Source organism: Anabrus simplex, chromosome 12, assembly GCF_040414725.1.
Source record: "Anabrus simplex isolate iqAnaSimp1 chromosome 12, ASM4041472v1, whole genome shotgun sequence".
Lineage (NCBI taxonomy): Eukaryota > Metazoa > Arthropoda > Insecta > Orthoptera > Tettigoniidae > Anabrus > Anabrus simplex.
Genome location: NC_090276.1, coordinates 74,127,700 through 74,145,021, shown reverse-complemented (window position 1 = coordinate 74,145,021; position 17,322 = coordinate 74,127,700). Strand labels below are relative to the sequence as shown.

Here is a 17,322-nt window from a genome sequence, read left to right as displayed (position 1 = left end):
ACTCTTTGTCAATGAGTAGACCTACAGCATGTGTTTGTCTTTTCAATAGTTAACAGTCTTAAAAGACACTGTAGCACTAGAATTTTGCTCTGAAAACACTGGTGATTCTATAACGTTCCAGTCTGATAACTCTTGCATTCAAGGTAAATTTACAATGCACTTAACTTAAAGCAACTTCAATCTATGAAATCACTTTCCACCTTGTCAGTACTTCACGTCTATTATATTACCTCCCGTACATCTTTTGAGAGCTCAAATGCTCCCTTCCTCAGCAATACAAAACATCAAGAAAAACCCTTGTACTTGCTATTATAATTTGTGTCTTAATTTTACCGTATACCCTTCATTGTACAATTTAAACATCCTAGTATTACTAAAGTCCTATCTTACTCTCATTTTTCACATTTGTTCTATCTTGAGGTTACAATTATAAAGCTGGATTTCCAACCTAATCAATACTTGATGTATCTAATACATTTAGCTGTACCGGCCATCTTCATCTTCATCTGCTGAAGAACCTTAATTTGATAAAATTACATACAATAATGTTAAAACAGTACTTATTTCTAAGTTTAAACGCTACTTGATTCTAAGTTTAAATGATACAATTTGGAATAAAACTTGCATTAAATTGGAGTTATAAAGTTCTAAAAGTTAATTTGTGAAGTGCCAGTGGTGTGGTCCTGATGCTCTATTAACACGCTCTTAATGAACTGTTCAATCACATATCCCTACTATGTCCTTTAGTGAAAAACCTTGCAAAATTAAAATTCACAAAAAATGAAAAAAATCCTATTAAATCCATCACTATATGCTAAAATGTTGAAAGGCTGTCTACTCTATTTGTGAAAAAGTCTCCTTTCCTTAAATCCTGTTCCTTATTTTACACTGCTAAGGTTGTAAGATCTTTTATATAAAACTGGAATTTCTCTTATTAATCACGTGTGACCATGCGAGCCATAACTGTCAAGTTTTTTTGGGTTCAGTTTCAGCTGGTATCCAAAATGTGTGAAACTAAAACAAAATTTTGCTTGTCTAAACCAAAACAAACATGTCTTTTCTCCAGTACTTGCTTCTGTTGACCTTATGAGGAGAACGAGTGGAGGGATCGCTTGCCGAGTCCGAGGGATAAACCAACCCTGGAGGGTATACACATTAAGAAAGAAAGATAACAGAGATGCCCTCACTCCACATGAGCACTGCGGAGACTTTGGAATTAAATCCAGGCTTTTGGTACGCTATCACCACCAATGGGATTCGAACCTGATAAGCACGGTGCCACATTATAAATTTAACGGACCGCGGCCATGAACAGACTGTGTTTTTTTTGTAGCTTATCAATGAAGATAATGTGTTTTCATACTCCAGAATGGGAAAAATTATTCATTTATTTTACTAAAAGGTAGGATTTTTTACTAAACAGTATGATGGTCAACATTGCATTATTCCTATAACTCATATCTGGTATCAGCTGGAACTCAGGATGTACTGAGTTCCAGTTCGTGCTGATAGATATAGCTGTGTACTTATGTCATAATGTAACAATACCGTAACTTCGCTGACAGAAAGCAATTTTTCTTTAAAAAAGTTCAAAAGTTGTAGTTGTGAGAGGTTCATTGCTGAAGCTTTCTTGTTTTCTCAGTATTGCTGTGAATGAGACAGAATTAAGCATTATTACTCAAAATTAGTTTTGGCAGACTGAACTGCCTAACAGTTATAAATTAACTGAGTCAAAAGTGAAAAGACTTGGCTTCAGATATCACAACGAGCAGCTCGTCTCCTGTCTCCCAACACTAATCACCCAGAACAAATGGTGCTGCTTTTCTTTGTATCTTTTCCAGTTCTTGTATAAAGTAATCCTGGGGAGGGTCTCATACTCTAATCAAGATCTCACCACTGACTTATACTCCTTCTCCTTGTAAATACCCTCATAACCATGTGCAGAGATCTGTAACCCTTAATGAACGTGGCTCATTGTATTAACCTAAAGAAATAAATGTGTAACTGGATTAAAGCCACTATATATATTTATTTAATAAAGCTGAGCTTTCCGCCAAATTGCATTAGTCTTCATCAGGGCATGTGAAGTTCTGCCTCCGACAGTGAGCAAAGAAATTCTTCGAACGAACGTGGAAGTCATGCCCATACTATCCACGGCCTACCCCACTAACTGGACTCAAGGATCGTCGTGCTGTACTGTGATGGTGTTGTTATGCATGTATTTCTGCAGTACAGGTCTCCATGTATTTGATAACTTGAAGCCGTCTTCTCTGTTGATGTTATTTGGGCGCAGCTCTATCTCTGTGGCTTCCCTTACAAGTCGAGCATAGAAGTCTTTTACAGGCGCGATGACCTTCGCTTGGTCAAAGAGGATTTCATCATCTGTACTGTAGAAATGTTTTGCTATGGCAGACTGGCTTTTAGCATTCTCTGTGGAGGATGAAAGAGTGACATTCTTTACCGATCTGATGTGTTCTGTCGCTCTGGTGCTAACAAGCATTTTTGTCATGCCCATATATCAGCACCCACAACCACATGGAACTTCATACACGACCGGTGTTTCAAGATGTGGTTTTACTTTGACTGGTCGAAACAGGGATTTGAGCTTCTGGTCTGTGGTGAAAACTGGAATTATATTGTACTTCCTAAAAGTGTGCCCTATTCTGTCAGTTATACCTGCCACATAAGGAAGGAATACTTTTTTCTTTTTACTGAAGTCCTGGTTGGCACTAACCCTGTTAGGCTCCTTGATCTTCACAGCTCGTGCTATGTCTCCTGACGTATAGCTGTTTTTCTTCATGGACGTTGTCAGTTCTCTTAATGCACTCGTGTTGTTATCAGTGTCGCAACATTATTCACCCTAGTAAATAACGTTCTGAAGGAGCGCTGCTTTTAGGCAGGGGTGGTGATGTGAGGACTTAAGAAGGTTTCTTTCAGAATGTGTAGGTTTCCTGTACATTGCATGGCCTGGTGTACCATCATTTACCTTCATTTTCTACTTCCATTGTGAACTTGATCTTACTGTTAATGGAATTTAGGTGCTCCAAAAATTCATTTAATGTTTCCCTTCCAGGAAGGCCAATGCTCGGCTTTATTAAATAAATATATATAGTGGCTTTAATCCAGTTACACATTTATTTACAGTCCTGTTTATATGATCATCACAATGAAGATAACCCGTAAGTACTTACTGTGATCCCCGAGAGGTACAATCGCCCCATCAACACAGACGAGTTCTCCTCTTTGTGAAACTAACAACCTGACCTTGATGTCCATCCCACAACTCTGTTGAGATCCTTTTGCAGTCGCTCTTAAGCTTCATTCAAACAACTATCGTCCATTTTATTGCTTTACAATCATAATATTGCAACATGATTTGAAGTATGGCACTTCTGTTTCCTTCAAGATGTTCAAAGAATGAAAACAGAAAAAAAAAAAAGGCATCCAGTTGCAGTTAATTCCATCTCTAGGGCCGGATGTCCTCCCTGACATCAGCTGTACATTGATGAATACTAGTAACTGTGGTGCGTTGTATGTAAATGAAGAAAAATGTATTACAACACACATAAACACCCTGTCCCTGAGCCAGAGGAACTAACCATACAAACTTACTGGGAATTGAACCCAGAGTTCCGCTGAAACCGAAAGACAGCATGCCGACCATTCAAACAAGGAGCAAGACAGTTGATTCTACAGAGTTATACAATTTGTTGAGTTACTCCATGCCTTTTGACAATTCAAAGTTTAGTATTTTAATGGGACAGATTGCACTAAGATAATGTGTTAAAAGCTGTTGCACAGGGAAAATGGGATTGAATGATACAGAACTTAAGATTGTCAACGTGCATGAATAATTTGAAAGACTGGTGAAAATTTTGTGTATCTGTGAGGCTTTTTTATGTTTACATAACCTCTGATATTGATAATGAAAGAAGAGAAGATTTTCTGAGCTAGAAGAACGGGTGTACTGTTTTATAAAGTGGCATCTTTTATGATTTATATTTGATATTATTTAACAATGTTCAAAAGTCTACATAGCCGTAAGAAAGTTACTACCTAAGGTGTCGCCTGTGGTGTGTAAGTAATAGTTTGAGTGTATTATAGTGATTAGCATAATCTGTGTTTTCCAAGAAATTAGGCTGAATTCCAAATATAAATTGGCCATTTATATTTTTGAATCTAATCATTTTCAGTGCATACCACATTCAGTTGTTACGTACAGGTGAACCATTTCTTTGAGTTTCTTAAGTTATTAATGGACCAAATAGTACTGTGCCTGATATATTTCCTGATAGGATAAACCATTTGCTCGTTATTTAGGTTTTCCTCAGACAAAACATGGACAAATTCACTAAATATGCATGCTTGAGTTGAGAAGGGCTATTAAAAGTCCCCCTCCTTGCTCCCTCCCTCACCCCCCAGCGTTCCTCTGTAGGACAGTCCCCCAACACTCTCCCTCCACAGCCCTTTCACCGGAACATACGTCTGGAAGGACACGACCTGCCACTGACCGTTCCTCAACACTTTCTACTTCCTATTCTACCCATACCATTTTAGAGAAGGAACTGATGTCATTTAATCGCGCCCTGTTGTGTGCGTATGTCAACAGCCAATCCATCGTTGCTCACCTCGACGAACTGAAGATGATATTTGAAGACAGTCCAATTCATATCGCTGCTATAAGCGAGAGTTGGCTCCGTAGTTCGATTCCCGCAAGCATGGTTGACATATCGGGCTATGATATTCACAGGCATGATCGGACGAACAGACGGGGTGGTGGGGTCGCCCTATATTGTAAATCAATGCTCAAGAGTAAAGTTGTTCACACGTCTACTCCTGCTGTAAAAACGGCTCCTGAATATATGTTCGTAGAGGTGCTTGTCAATTCTGTAAAAGTACTTGTAGGAGTAGTATATAGGCCTCCTGACGCAGTGCGAGACTTCCATGACTTAGAAGACAGCTTACTGAGACTGCTACCATCATACGAGCACGTGATACTTTTTGGGGACTTTAACATCAATTTATTAACTCTGAACAACGACGCCTCACGACTACAAAATATTTTTAAATCGTGTGACATGACTATATTACCCCTTAAACCCACCCACCATGTCCATACTTCCACTATTTCCGCTGATACATTCATAGACCTAGTAATAACAAATAACCCTCAAAAAATCCTTCACCACGGTCAAGTATCTGTTCCTGACATATCTAAACATGACCTCATATACTTAGCATACTCTCTTCGCGTGCCGAAGTACCGAACGAAATATGTAACGTTTAGAGACTTTAAAAGGATGAATTTAATACAACTGAGACAAGATGCACAACTCTGCCCCTGGAATGACATAATGATGAAGAGTGACATTGACGAGAAAGTGGAAATATTTAATTCACATTTACATGAATTGTACAACAAACATGCACCAAAGCGTTCTGTGAGAGTAACACGTCCACCCTGCCCTTGGCTGACTGCTGATGTTAAGACTATGATGAAAGAACGAGACGCACTACACTGACGCTATAAGCAGACTCAACTAGCTGACGTACATGAGCAGTACCGTGTTCTTCGAAACCGAATTAAGCTTGTAATTCGTAACAAGAAATTTAATTATTTCCAGCATTTAAACAAAAGCATTAACACTGGTTCCACATGGCGACAACTTCGGTCACTGGGTATTGGCAAACCACTTGTGAAGCATACTGATCCCGAGGTGTCCCTTGATGAGCTAAATACATATTTCTCCACGGAACGTCTAACTCCTGACACAACGACAGTACAAAACACCATTGACAATATATTAAGGCAACAATCCCCAGTCCGTCCTGCATTCGAATTTGATATCGTTACAGAACATGAAGTAAGAAGGGAAGTTAATTCAATAAAATCTCACGCAACAGGAGCTGATGAAATTCCCATTTCATTTGTGACTTACATAATCGACATAATACTGCCCATTTTTACGCATTTACTTAATACCTGTCTTACTTCCGGCAAAATCCCAATTAAATGGAAAGATGCACTCATTGTGCCTGTCCCAAAAATCTCTCCTGCAAGCAATGCATCTGACTACCGACCTGTTTGCATCCTCACAGCACTTTCTAAGGTTCTGGAGAAGATAATGCATAAACAAATTGTTAAATACTTGGAAAAATATTCTGTACTTGATCCCTTACAGTCTGGTTTTAAGAAAGGACACAGTACTGCAACTACACTAATCAAAATCACGGATGACATTAGACGGGCTATGGACGAACGAAAACTGACTATACTTATCCTTCTAGACTTTAGCAGTGCGTTTGACACTGTAAATATAGACATACTGTTAGCTAAGTTACAAAAACTTCACTTGGCTCATTCTGCTATTCAGCTCTTGGGCTCATACCTCAAAAATAGACGACAGAAAGTTGTATCAAACATGAAGACTACAGAATGGAGGACTAAGCTATCTGGCGTTCCCCAAGGGTCTATTCTTGGACCTCTTTTATTCTTAATCTATATTAATGACATTTCTTCTCATCTGAACGACTGCAACTATCATCTTTATGCCGACGATCTTCAGATATACTCACACTTTAAGGTCCCTGACATTGACAAAGCAATCCACCATATGAACTCGACTTTAAATTCAATTAGCTCGTATGCTAAAGATAACTGCCTATTAATTAACCCGAAGAAAACCCAAGCAATCATAATAGGACAAACTAGACTTTTAAATACGCTAAACATCATACAGCAGCCTAACCTCATGCTCTGTGGTGAAGCTATACCTTTTCAAAAGTCTGTAAAAAACCTAGGCGTTGTCATGAATGACTCATTAAACTGGAATGACCATATAACAAGTGTCTGCAGAAAAGTATATGCATCTCTTCACCCCCTAAAAATGAAACAATCCATTCTTCCACACAGCATGAAAATAAAACTTATTCAAACCCTCATTTTTCCAATAATTTATTACTGTGATGTCGTATTAACCGATGCAACTGCAGAACTAACTATGAAACTTCAAAGGGCAATGAACTCTTGCATACGATTTATATTTTCTTTGAACTTTAGGACACATATTTCCCCTTATTATGAGAAGCTATCCTGGCTGAAAATTGATCAACTAAGGAATTTACATACTGCGACACTAATTTTCCGACTTCTGAACGAATCTACACCTGAATACCTATCCTCACATTTTAACTTCCTTTCATCTTTCCATGAACATAATACCAGATCGACTTCTACCCTTATGATACCTGTTAATCATTCATCTGTATACAGCCACTCTTTCCAAGTGTCTGGGGCAAGGCTATGGAACACACTCCCTGTCAGTATACGTAATAGCACTTCAACAGTCTCATTTAAACGGTCTTGTCGAGATTTCCTCTTAAATACGTGACCAGCTTGTATGAATGTTAGTGTGTATGAGTGCAATTATGACTTAGAACTATTGTTAGGTGATGTAGATGTAGATAGGCTAGATAATATTAATCATTAAAAATAACAATTATAATCTATTATAATATTACTCCATAAATTTAAGTAGCTCCTAGGTTCTGCTAATGTTATTTTCCTAAGTATGTGATTATGTACTGTACGTAGTGGTTAAGTGTAAGAGAGGGCCGTGAGCCCTAACTTCGCCACATACAAAGGCATAAAATAAATAAATAATAAATAAATATCTAAATATTGTCATCATGTTGAAAATATTCAGCTCAATTAATTGTTAGGCATCAATGAGCGAGAGAGAAAGTGGTGGTGATTATTGTTTTAAGAGGAAGTACAACCAGGCAACCATCCTCTATCAGCACCACTGAGAGGGAGAAAAATGGAAGGAGCCCAGCACTCGGAGAAATGAAGGTATCAGCCAAAGAAAGATAAGTGCCACAAAGGGAGTGAAAATGAAAGATTCCCCAGGCCTCGTCACCTAATACCGTTGGGGTCGGAAAAGAACAAGAGGTCGGAAAGGAACAAGAGTTGACCAAGGGAGATTGGATAGGATAGATGAAAGTGAGGAGCCTGGCACAATTGGAAGCAATGCAAGGACTCACCTAAGAGCCGCACGGTCACCAACCCATGCTCCCAAGTTAAGGGTTGCTGAAACAGACGCCATGTCATTTTAAGCTATTACGGGACTTCATTTTGTGTTAGAATCTTGCATATTTTGAAATAAAGTTTTTACTTTTACAAGTTGATTTAGGTCGCATCGACACAAATAGGTCTTATGGCGACGATGGAACAGGAAAGGGCTACGAGTGGGAAGGAGGCAGCCGTAACCTTAATTAAGGTACAGCCCCAGCTGCACGCCCATAAGCCCATGGCTAAAGCATATTTAGTCATGTGATATTTCCCTCTGAGAAAGTCAGTGCAAAAGTTCACCAAGATGGTTTAGATATCATTTGGCTTTTGGAAGGCAGACAGAGAGACATTTCATTTTTTATATCTACGAGTATTACTCACGAAACTGTTAGTGATACCTTGACTCCCTAGTGCTTAATCGGCAGACCTCGGCAATCTTCGAAATTCATATTGGCAACCTTTGAACACAAGCTATGAATCGCCGTGAGACATCTGGCATACACTTTACGTACTAGTACTGTTGTTCTTTACACAGCAAAGCCAAAATATAGAATTCATGCTAGGTACAAGATTCACATCGAGAAATGGTATATAATGTGTGTGTGACACAGTTGTTGGCTTAAGATAATAAAGATTTAGAAAATTCCTATCGATTGATCATACCATCCATTCAATTTACATGCCATTTCCATACAGTTGGCAGTATTACCAGAACCGGGCTAGCTCCCCGAACAAAGAAGTATTGCTAAAAGTTTCGCGAGTAATATGTGAAGTTTTTGAAGAGAAACGTGAAATACATGAACCTTGTTACAACGTTCGGGAAGTGGGAAGTCATTGGGGTTTTGTTCAGAGACTCTGGAGTTCCCAAGAAGAATGAACGGAACCTGTGAGCTTGCATTGGGAGACAGTGGGTTCGAAACACTGTCGGCAACTCTGAAGATGGTTTTCTGTGGTTCTCTATTTTTACACCAGGCTGTACCTTAATTAAGGCCATGGCTGCCACCTTCCGATTCCTAGCTCTTTTCCATCTCTCCGTCGCCGAAAAACGTTCGTCGTGTTACTGTGTCGTAAAAAAAAAAAAAAAAAAAAGTAATTCCAGTACGATGCCGCAATGAGAAATAATGATGTGTCCCCTAAACCACTACAGTGCTACCCATAGGAATGCAATACGTTTTAAAATTTGATCAGAATGAGGTTATAACCTATCGTAGGTCACTTTCGTTTTAAAGATTTCCGTCATAAATACTGATTTATGTCCACGGATTTTATTGTAATTTACGCTTAACCACAATAGCCGAGCAGAGTTACAATGTCTTGGCCTGTATGTCGCTGTATGACGATTGTCCTTATATCCTTTTCGAACTCCCCTGCAATGAGCTGATCGTGCTGTTGCCCTCGCGTCGCAACCAGAATGAAGTGGCGCTATTCGCACTCTATGATTATAATGCTCCAAGCTTTCGGTTAACGGTCTTTAATTTTGCACCAGTGATTCTATAATGCGTATTTTCAACATTTTTCGTTATTCGAGAACCACGTCCCCTTGCTTATGTGACCACTGAAAAGATGGCGGACGTACGTTCAGTTAGCTTCAGCCAAGCAGCGCTTCCGTCTCTCTATATTATTCTACTTCGTTGTACCGTCGCTGTACCTTCATTACGACCATGGCCGCTTCCAACTCCTAGCCCTTTCCTATCCCATCGTCGCCATAACACCTATCTGTGTCGATGCGACGTAAACCCCCTTGTAAAAAAAGAATGAAGATTCCAGGAAAAACCCTCCAAACAATAACCTCATCATCGACTCTAAAGTCATCGTGAAATATTATAAATTAACTGCCTGACACCTGTAAGCATACATACATGCAGTAGCGGCGATGGGGGGGGGGGGGGTTAGCAGTAGCCCCCACACACTTTGTGGTGAAAACATTACATTTGTATTCCATTTTAGCCGGCTGAAACTAGAAATGATTTAATAAGGCCACTTGTACAAGCCCTGTTATCTTATCAGCTAATTCGTTCCTTTGTTTTCTTTAATTATCAAGGATTTTACTGGGCGATGTGGAAAGCCAATGTGATCGAACAATTGGTGAATATCAAGGAGGACTTCGGCGTGGACGGTCCTGTACCGAGCAGATCTTCAACCTAAAAACCATCGCTGTGGTTTTCGTCGACTTTAAAAAAGCTTGATTCCATCGACCGCCAGACATTCTTCTCCGTACTGCAAGAACGAGGTGTTGATTACAACACACGCACCCTCATCCAACAGACTCTTACGGATACAACATCTAAGGTGAAGTTCAGGGGAGAACTATCTCGGAGTTTCAAGATAAAAACTGGAGTACGACAGGGTGATGGCCTCTCACCCATTCTGTTTAATCTAGTGCTTGATAAAGTCATCAAGAACCGGGAATGTACACTGAACCAAACCAAACCAAACCCCATGCCACTACAGCCCTTGAAGGACCTAGGCCTACCAAGCGACCACTGCTCAGCCCGAAGGTCTGCAGATTACGAGGTGTCATGTGGCTTTCTAGACCGGGGCCGCCATCTCACCGTCAGATAGATCCTCAATTCTAATCACGCAGGCTGCGTGGACCTCAAACCAGCCCTCAGGTCCAGGTAAAAATCCCTGACCTGGCCGGTAATCGAACCCGGGTCCTCCGGGTAGGAGGCAGACACGCTACCCCTACACCAGGTAAGGGTTATTCTGCCCGAAGGCAGGTCCGAACCTCCGCAGAGGTGTTCCTGAGCCGGAGTTTACGTGCGGTAGGGTGGCCAGTTCCTTTCCGCTCCTCCATTCCCTTACCCCCCACTAACAGCGCGTGGCAACCCATCCAACTCCTGACCACGCCCAATGTTGCTTAACTTCGGAGTTCTCACGGGATCCGGTGTTTCAACACGGCTACGGCCGTTGGCACCCCTACACCACGGGGCCGGCAATGTACACCGAAGGGTCTAGAAACCAAACCAGTTGCCATTGGAGCCGGGACCCGAAAGATTGAGATCAGGTGCCAAGCATTCGCAGATGACATTGCAATCCTAACCAACAACTCTAAGGATAATGTCATTGCTATCGAAGCCATGCACAAGATAGCGGTGAAGGCAGGACTACAGATATCGTACGACAAAACCAAGTACTTCGAGACTCGGCATCCCGGAAACCCTCCTTTTGACGACCATACATGGAACGACTGGGAGATTCAATCGCTTCCGCTATCTTGATGAATGGGTCCACCCCAATGGTAAAGATGGTACATCCATCTTAGAAAGATGTAACTTTTTTTTTTTTGCTAGGGGCTTTACGTCGCACCGACACAGATAGGTCTTATGGCGACGATGGGATAGGAAAGGCCTAGGAGTTGGAAGGAAGCGGCCGTGGCCTTAATTAAGGTACAGCACCAGCATTTGCCTGGTGTGAAAATGGGAAACCACGGAAAACCATCTTCAGGGCTGCCGATAGTGGGATTCGAACCTACTATCTCCCGGATGCAAGCTCACAGCCGCGCGCCTCTATACGCGCAGGGCCAACTCGCCCGGTACACAACCTTTACCTCTCTGTCGAAATTCGCTTAGAGAGCTACAAAAGTTACCATTTTGTAGCCTTTATCCTTCCCAGCTTTGATGTGCACCCCCCACTCCCCCCCCCCCCCCGCGACCACTATACCGCACAATCCCGCGTAAATTTGCTATCTGTACAATCTTTTGCCCCCCCCCCCCCATTTCTAAATACTCGTCGGATGGGCCAACATACAAATGCATACAATATAAAAACATATTCCTCTCAGGGTTCATTCTCCAAGCTTCTGTAAATAAGCAAAGTCCCTCCACAATCATCTATTTGTAGGTAGATCTGTCAACTGGCTTAGTTCAACACCTCTTATCATTAAATCATTACCTAAGAGCTGGGTCTAATCTTCGCCGCCGTGAATGCCCTCTACGGACAAGACCTTTATTACCCTAGGTAACCTACCCTTCTCCGTTCGCCTCACACGACCCGACCACCGAAGCCGTTTTAAATGTACAGCTTCATCCGTCGAGTTTATTGCTTATTTAGCCTTTATCTCCTCGTTCGGAGTATCCTCCTACCATTGTTTCCAACCTGTTCGTACCAGCGATCATTCTCGCTACTTTCATGTCTGTTACTTCTAACTTACGAATAAGATATCCTAAGTCCACCCAGCCTTCACTCCCGTACGGCCGATGTAGGTTCGTCCGGGAGCTGGCTGTTGATCGCAGCTCACACTACCATCCTGGGAGAACACATATCCTAAAACTTTGATATAATCTACATGTTTCAGTTTATAATTCTGACATTCAGTCCTCTTAGTTTTTTTCCTACTACCATCAGCTCATCATTTTTATATTTAAAATGCTAATTTTTAGCTGTTCCTCTTTTCAAGTTTCAAGATGTTAAATGTCGGCTCTCAGCAGTGTCTGCCATGAACACTGTCGTCGTCGTCTTAGGCCAAACTGCTTACTGCATTTCCACATTTTATACATTTTTTAAAATACATTTTATACCTTTCAGCAATTATCCATGAAAAACTAGGAATAACAAAGTGAGTTGGCCATGCGGTTAGGGACGCGCAGCTGCGAACTTGTATCCGGGAGATAGTGGCTTCGAATTCCACTGTCGGCAGTCCTGAAGATAGTTTTTCGTGGTTTCCCCATTTTCACACCAAGCAAATGCTGGGGTTGTACCTTAATTAAGACCACGGCCGCTTCCTTCCTGTTTCTAGGCCTTTCCTAACCCATCGTCGTCATAAAACCTATCTGTGTCGGTGCGACGTAAAGCAAATTGAAAAAATGAAATATTACAGCCCTGTCTAACTCTTGTAATTATTTTGAACTAAGAACTCATTCTATCAACTGGCCCGATTTTCAACACATATACCTTTGATTGCCTGTAATTCATTCATTCATTCATATTTTATGTCGAACATATTTCTTCATCCTCTGAGATGCCGACATCGTTTCTTCACCTGAGAACACTCTACCTTTTGACCTTTTATTAATTTTGGTTTGCATTCTCTCGCGTGAGTCGTTGAGAATTTTAATTGTATCTGTTTTGTCCTTGAGATCATTTAGCGTTATTTGTAGTTCATTAATATCATCTTTAATTTCTATGATCCATTTAATTCTGGTATTGCTATTCCATAAATGTTCTACTATAATTCTAGTTTCCGGTACTCTAATAAGATGTCCAAAAAATGAGATGCGCTTTTTTTTTCTAAGTGTGCTCAATACTGGTTCTATTTCTCTATAAAATGTATTATTTGAAGGATTGCCTGTAATAATAATAATAATAATAATAATAATAATAATAATAATAATAATAATAATAATAATAATAATAATAATAATAATAATAATAATAACAGTCCGTGGTGTAGTGATTAGTATGATTTGCAGCCACCCCGCGGAAGCCCAGGTTCGATTCCCGGCTCTGCCACAAAATTTTAAAAGTGGCACGAGGGCTGTAACGGGGTCCACTCAGGTTCGGGAGGTCAACTGAGTAGAGGTGGGCTCTATTCTCACCTCAGCCATACTTGAAGTGGTTTTCCGTGGTTTCCCAGTTCTTCTCCAGGCAAATTCCGGGACGGTACCTAACGTAAGACCACGGTCGCTTTCTTCCCTCTTTCTTGTCTATCCCTTCCAATCTTCCCATCCCCCTACAAGGTCCCTGTTCAGCATAGCAAGTGGGGCCCCGACTGGGCGAGGTACTGGTCCTCCTCCTCCGTTGTATCCCCCGACCTAAACTCTCATGCTCCAGGACACTGCCCTTGAGGCGGTAGAGGTGGAATCCCTCGCTGAGTCCGAGGGAAAATCCAACCCTGGAGGGTAAACAGATTAAGATAGATAGATAGATAGATAGATAGATAGATAGATAGATAGATAGATAGATAGATAGATATTTTCATAAAAAAGTCATCAATAATACACATTATATAGACATAATAGAATGACTGCCAGACCGTATGCAATAAAACACCGTAGCGCTGATAACTTCGCACACGCAGCTTATTTTTCATGTTTCACTCTGGCAAGTCCATCTGAAACACAGGAATAACTTTCCAGTGTTCATCACTCTTGTTATAACAACAGAATTCTTACAAAGTGACTTAAAGTTTAGATTCTTGTGGGGAAGGGGGCAATTTACTTACAGGGGAATTATATATCCCCGTCCCCCAAGGGGTACTGACTGAAATAAACACTGAAGTTAAGCCCTATGATCCTTCTCCACATCCCCACCTCTTTTTGCTTTCGCACCCTGGACTCAGGCATGGTATCTCGCAGCTTAGGGACCCTTGATCTCGACAAAACTGTTCAAGCAATAGTAATAGTGGCAGCTTCACTTCATTACACGTTTCTGCTCAGTCACTGAGCTCCATTGCTGGAAGGCAGGCCTCTCTCATTTCGCGACGTGTCATTACAACTTCCAACCACACTCAAGAGTAAAAACTACGGTATAGTTACCTGACATTATGACGATTCCGTTGTTGATCGGCCACAAGAACGGAAGTTTTGTATTTCAGATGAAGTTGAAGAAGGGCCCGCACGAAGCGACGTGAGCGACGGAGCTATACGGCGAGAATCACACAGCTGGAGCGTGGTCTCATAATTATGTAATACGCATTAGACTCTGTTGTCCTTTTCGGTCTCGCCAACTTTCGAATGCAAAAGTCTCCTCGGCCGTTTTGCTCATACTGCTGAGGTCACTGCACTCCAGACGTCTTTCTGAGCAAAGAGCGGTAGTTTATTTTCAGGGAGTGAACATATGAGAGAACTGCAACTGATATGACACTAATGGCTAATCTAAAACCTCAAATCCCCAGATATTTTAGGAAGGGAAAAAATATTCATAGAGTGTACATTTTTTAAAGAAAATTAGTTATGTTAATACCGACAGTGGCATTCGAACCCACTATCTCCCAGATGCAAGCTCACAGCCGCGCTCCTAACCGCACGGCCAACTCGCCCGGTGGTCGGGGATTTTAATCGCCTCTGATTAATTCTTCAGGCCCGGGGACTGGATGTTTGTGTCTGTTCCGACAGTTTCTTCTTCATATTCAGACAACACACTACACTACCAACCATCACAGAAACACGCAATAGTGATTACATCCCTCCATGTAGGGTTGGCGTCAGGAAGGGCATCCAGCCGTAAAACAGAGCCAAATCCACATGTGCTACACATTTCCCACACGCGACCCTACAGGTGTGAGAAAAGCGGTAGGAAATTATTATTATTATTATTATTATTATTATTATTATTATTATTATTATTATTATTATTATTATTATTATTATTATTATTATTAATGTAGATGTGATAATAAACTTTTGGGCTTTTGCCGTGTTAGAAAACAATATGAAATTCTTTACGCTTCGCAGAGATCTTTGCTCTGCGTCTTCGGAAGAAAATATCGCCTGTTCGTGAGCAATATTTTATATACATACATACATACATACATACATACATACATACATACATACATACATACATACATACATTATCATTATAGACTGTTATGCCTTTCAGCGTTCAGTCTGCAAGCCTCTGTGAATTTACTAAACGTTGCCACAATCCTCGATTTGCAACTAGTGTTGTGGCCTCATTTAGTTCTATACCTCTTATCTTTAAATCGTTAGAAACCGAGTCTAACCATCGTCGTCTTGATCTACCTCTACTTCTCTTACCCTCCATAACAGAGCCCATTATTCTCCTAGGTAACCTTAACCTATCCTCCTCAATTCGCCTCACATGACCCCACCACCGAAGCCGGTTTATGCGTACAGCTTCATCCATCGAGTTCAATCCTAAATTAGCCTTTATTTCCTCATTCCGAGTACCCTCCTGCCATTGTTCCCACCTGTTTGTACCAGCAATCATTCTCGCTACTTTCATGTCTGTTACTTCTAACTTATGAATAAGGTATCCTGAGTCCACCCAGCTTTCGCTCTCGTAAAGCAAAGATGGTCTGAAAATAGACCGATGTAAAGATAGTTTACTCCGGGAGCTGACTTCCTTCTTACAGAATACTGTTGATCGCAACTGCGAGCTTACTGCATTAGCTTTACGACACCTTGATTCAATCTCACTTACTATATTACCATCCTGGGAGAACACACAACCCAAATTCTTGAAATTATCGACCTGTTCTAGCTTTGTATCACCAATCTGACATTCAATTCTGTTGAATTTCTTACCTACTGCCATCAATTTAGACTTCGAGAGGCTAATTTTCATACCATACTCATTGCACGTCTTTTCAAGTTCCAAGATATTAGACTGCAGGTTTTCGGCACAATCTGCCATTAAGACCAAGTCGTCAACATAGGCCAGACTGCTTACTACATTTCCACCAAACTGAATCCCTCCCTGCCATTTTATATCTTTCAGGAAATGATCCATGTAAACTACGAACAGCAAAGGTGAAAGATTACAGCCTTGTCTAACCCCTGTAAGTACCCTGAACCAAGAACTCATTCTACCATCAATTCTCACTGAAGCCCAATTGTCAACATAAATGCCTTTGATTGATTTTAATAATCTACCTTTAATTCCATAGTCCCCCGGTATAGCGAACATCTTTTCCCTCGATACCCTGTCATATGCTTTCTCTAGATCAAGGAAACATAAACACAACTGCCTATTCCTCTCGTAGCATTTTTCAATTACCTGGCGCATACTGAAAATCTGATCCTGACAGCCTCTCTGTGGTCTGAAACCACACTGGTTTTCATCCAACTTCCTCTCAACGACTGATCGCACCCTCCCTTCCAAGATGCCAGTGAATACTTTGCCTGGTATACTAATCAATGAGATACCTCAATAGTTGTTGCAATCCTTCCTGTTCCCTTGCTTACAGATAGGTGCAGTTACTGCTTTTGTCCAATCTGAAGGTACCTTACCAACACTCCATGCTAATTTTGTTACTCTATGAAGCCATTTCATACCTGCCTTCCCACTATACTTCACTATTTCAGGTCTAATTTCATCTATTCCTGCTGCTTTATGACAATGGAGTTTATTTGCCATCCTTTCCACTTCCTCAAGTGTAATTTCACCAACATCATTTTCCTCCTCCCCATGAGCTTGGCTGTTCGCAACACCACCAGGATGATTTCCTTTTACATTGAGAAGATGTTCAAAATATTCCCTCACCTCTCTAGTGATTCCCTAGGATCTATTATGAGTTCACCTAAATTACTCAAAACACTGTTCATTTCCTTTTTCCCTCCCTTCCT

General features: G+C 41.0%; 1 protein-coding gene across 1 annotated transcript in view; it reads right to left on the bottom strand.

The window, feature by feature from the left end:
• The window catches only part of LOC136884410 (mitochondrial amidoxime-reducing component 1), a 44,793-nt gene extending 30,122 nt beyond the window's left edge, over positions 1-14,671 (bottom strand). Inside the window, exon 1 of the mRNA XM_067156547.2 lies at positions 14,548-14,671. Coding sequence (XP_067012648.1) covers positions 14,548-14,554 — 7 coding nt within the window. The 5' untranslated portion in view covers positions 14,555-14,671. The remainder of the gene's footprint in view (positions 1-14,547) is intronic.
• Between the last annotated feature and the right edge of the window lie 2,651 nt (positions 14,672-17,322).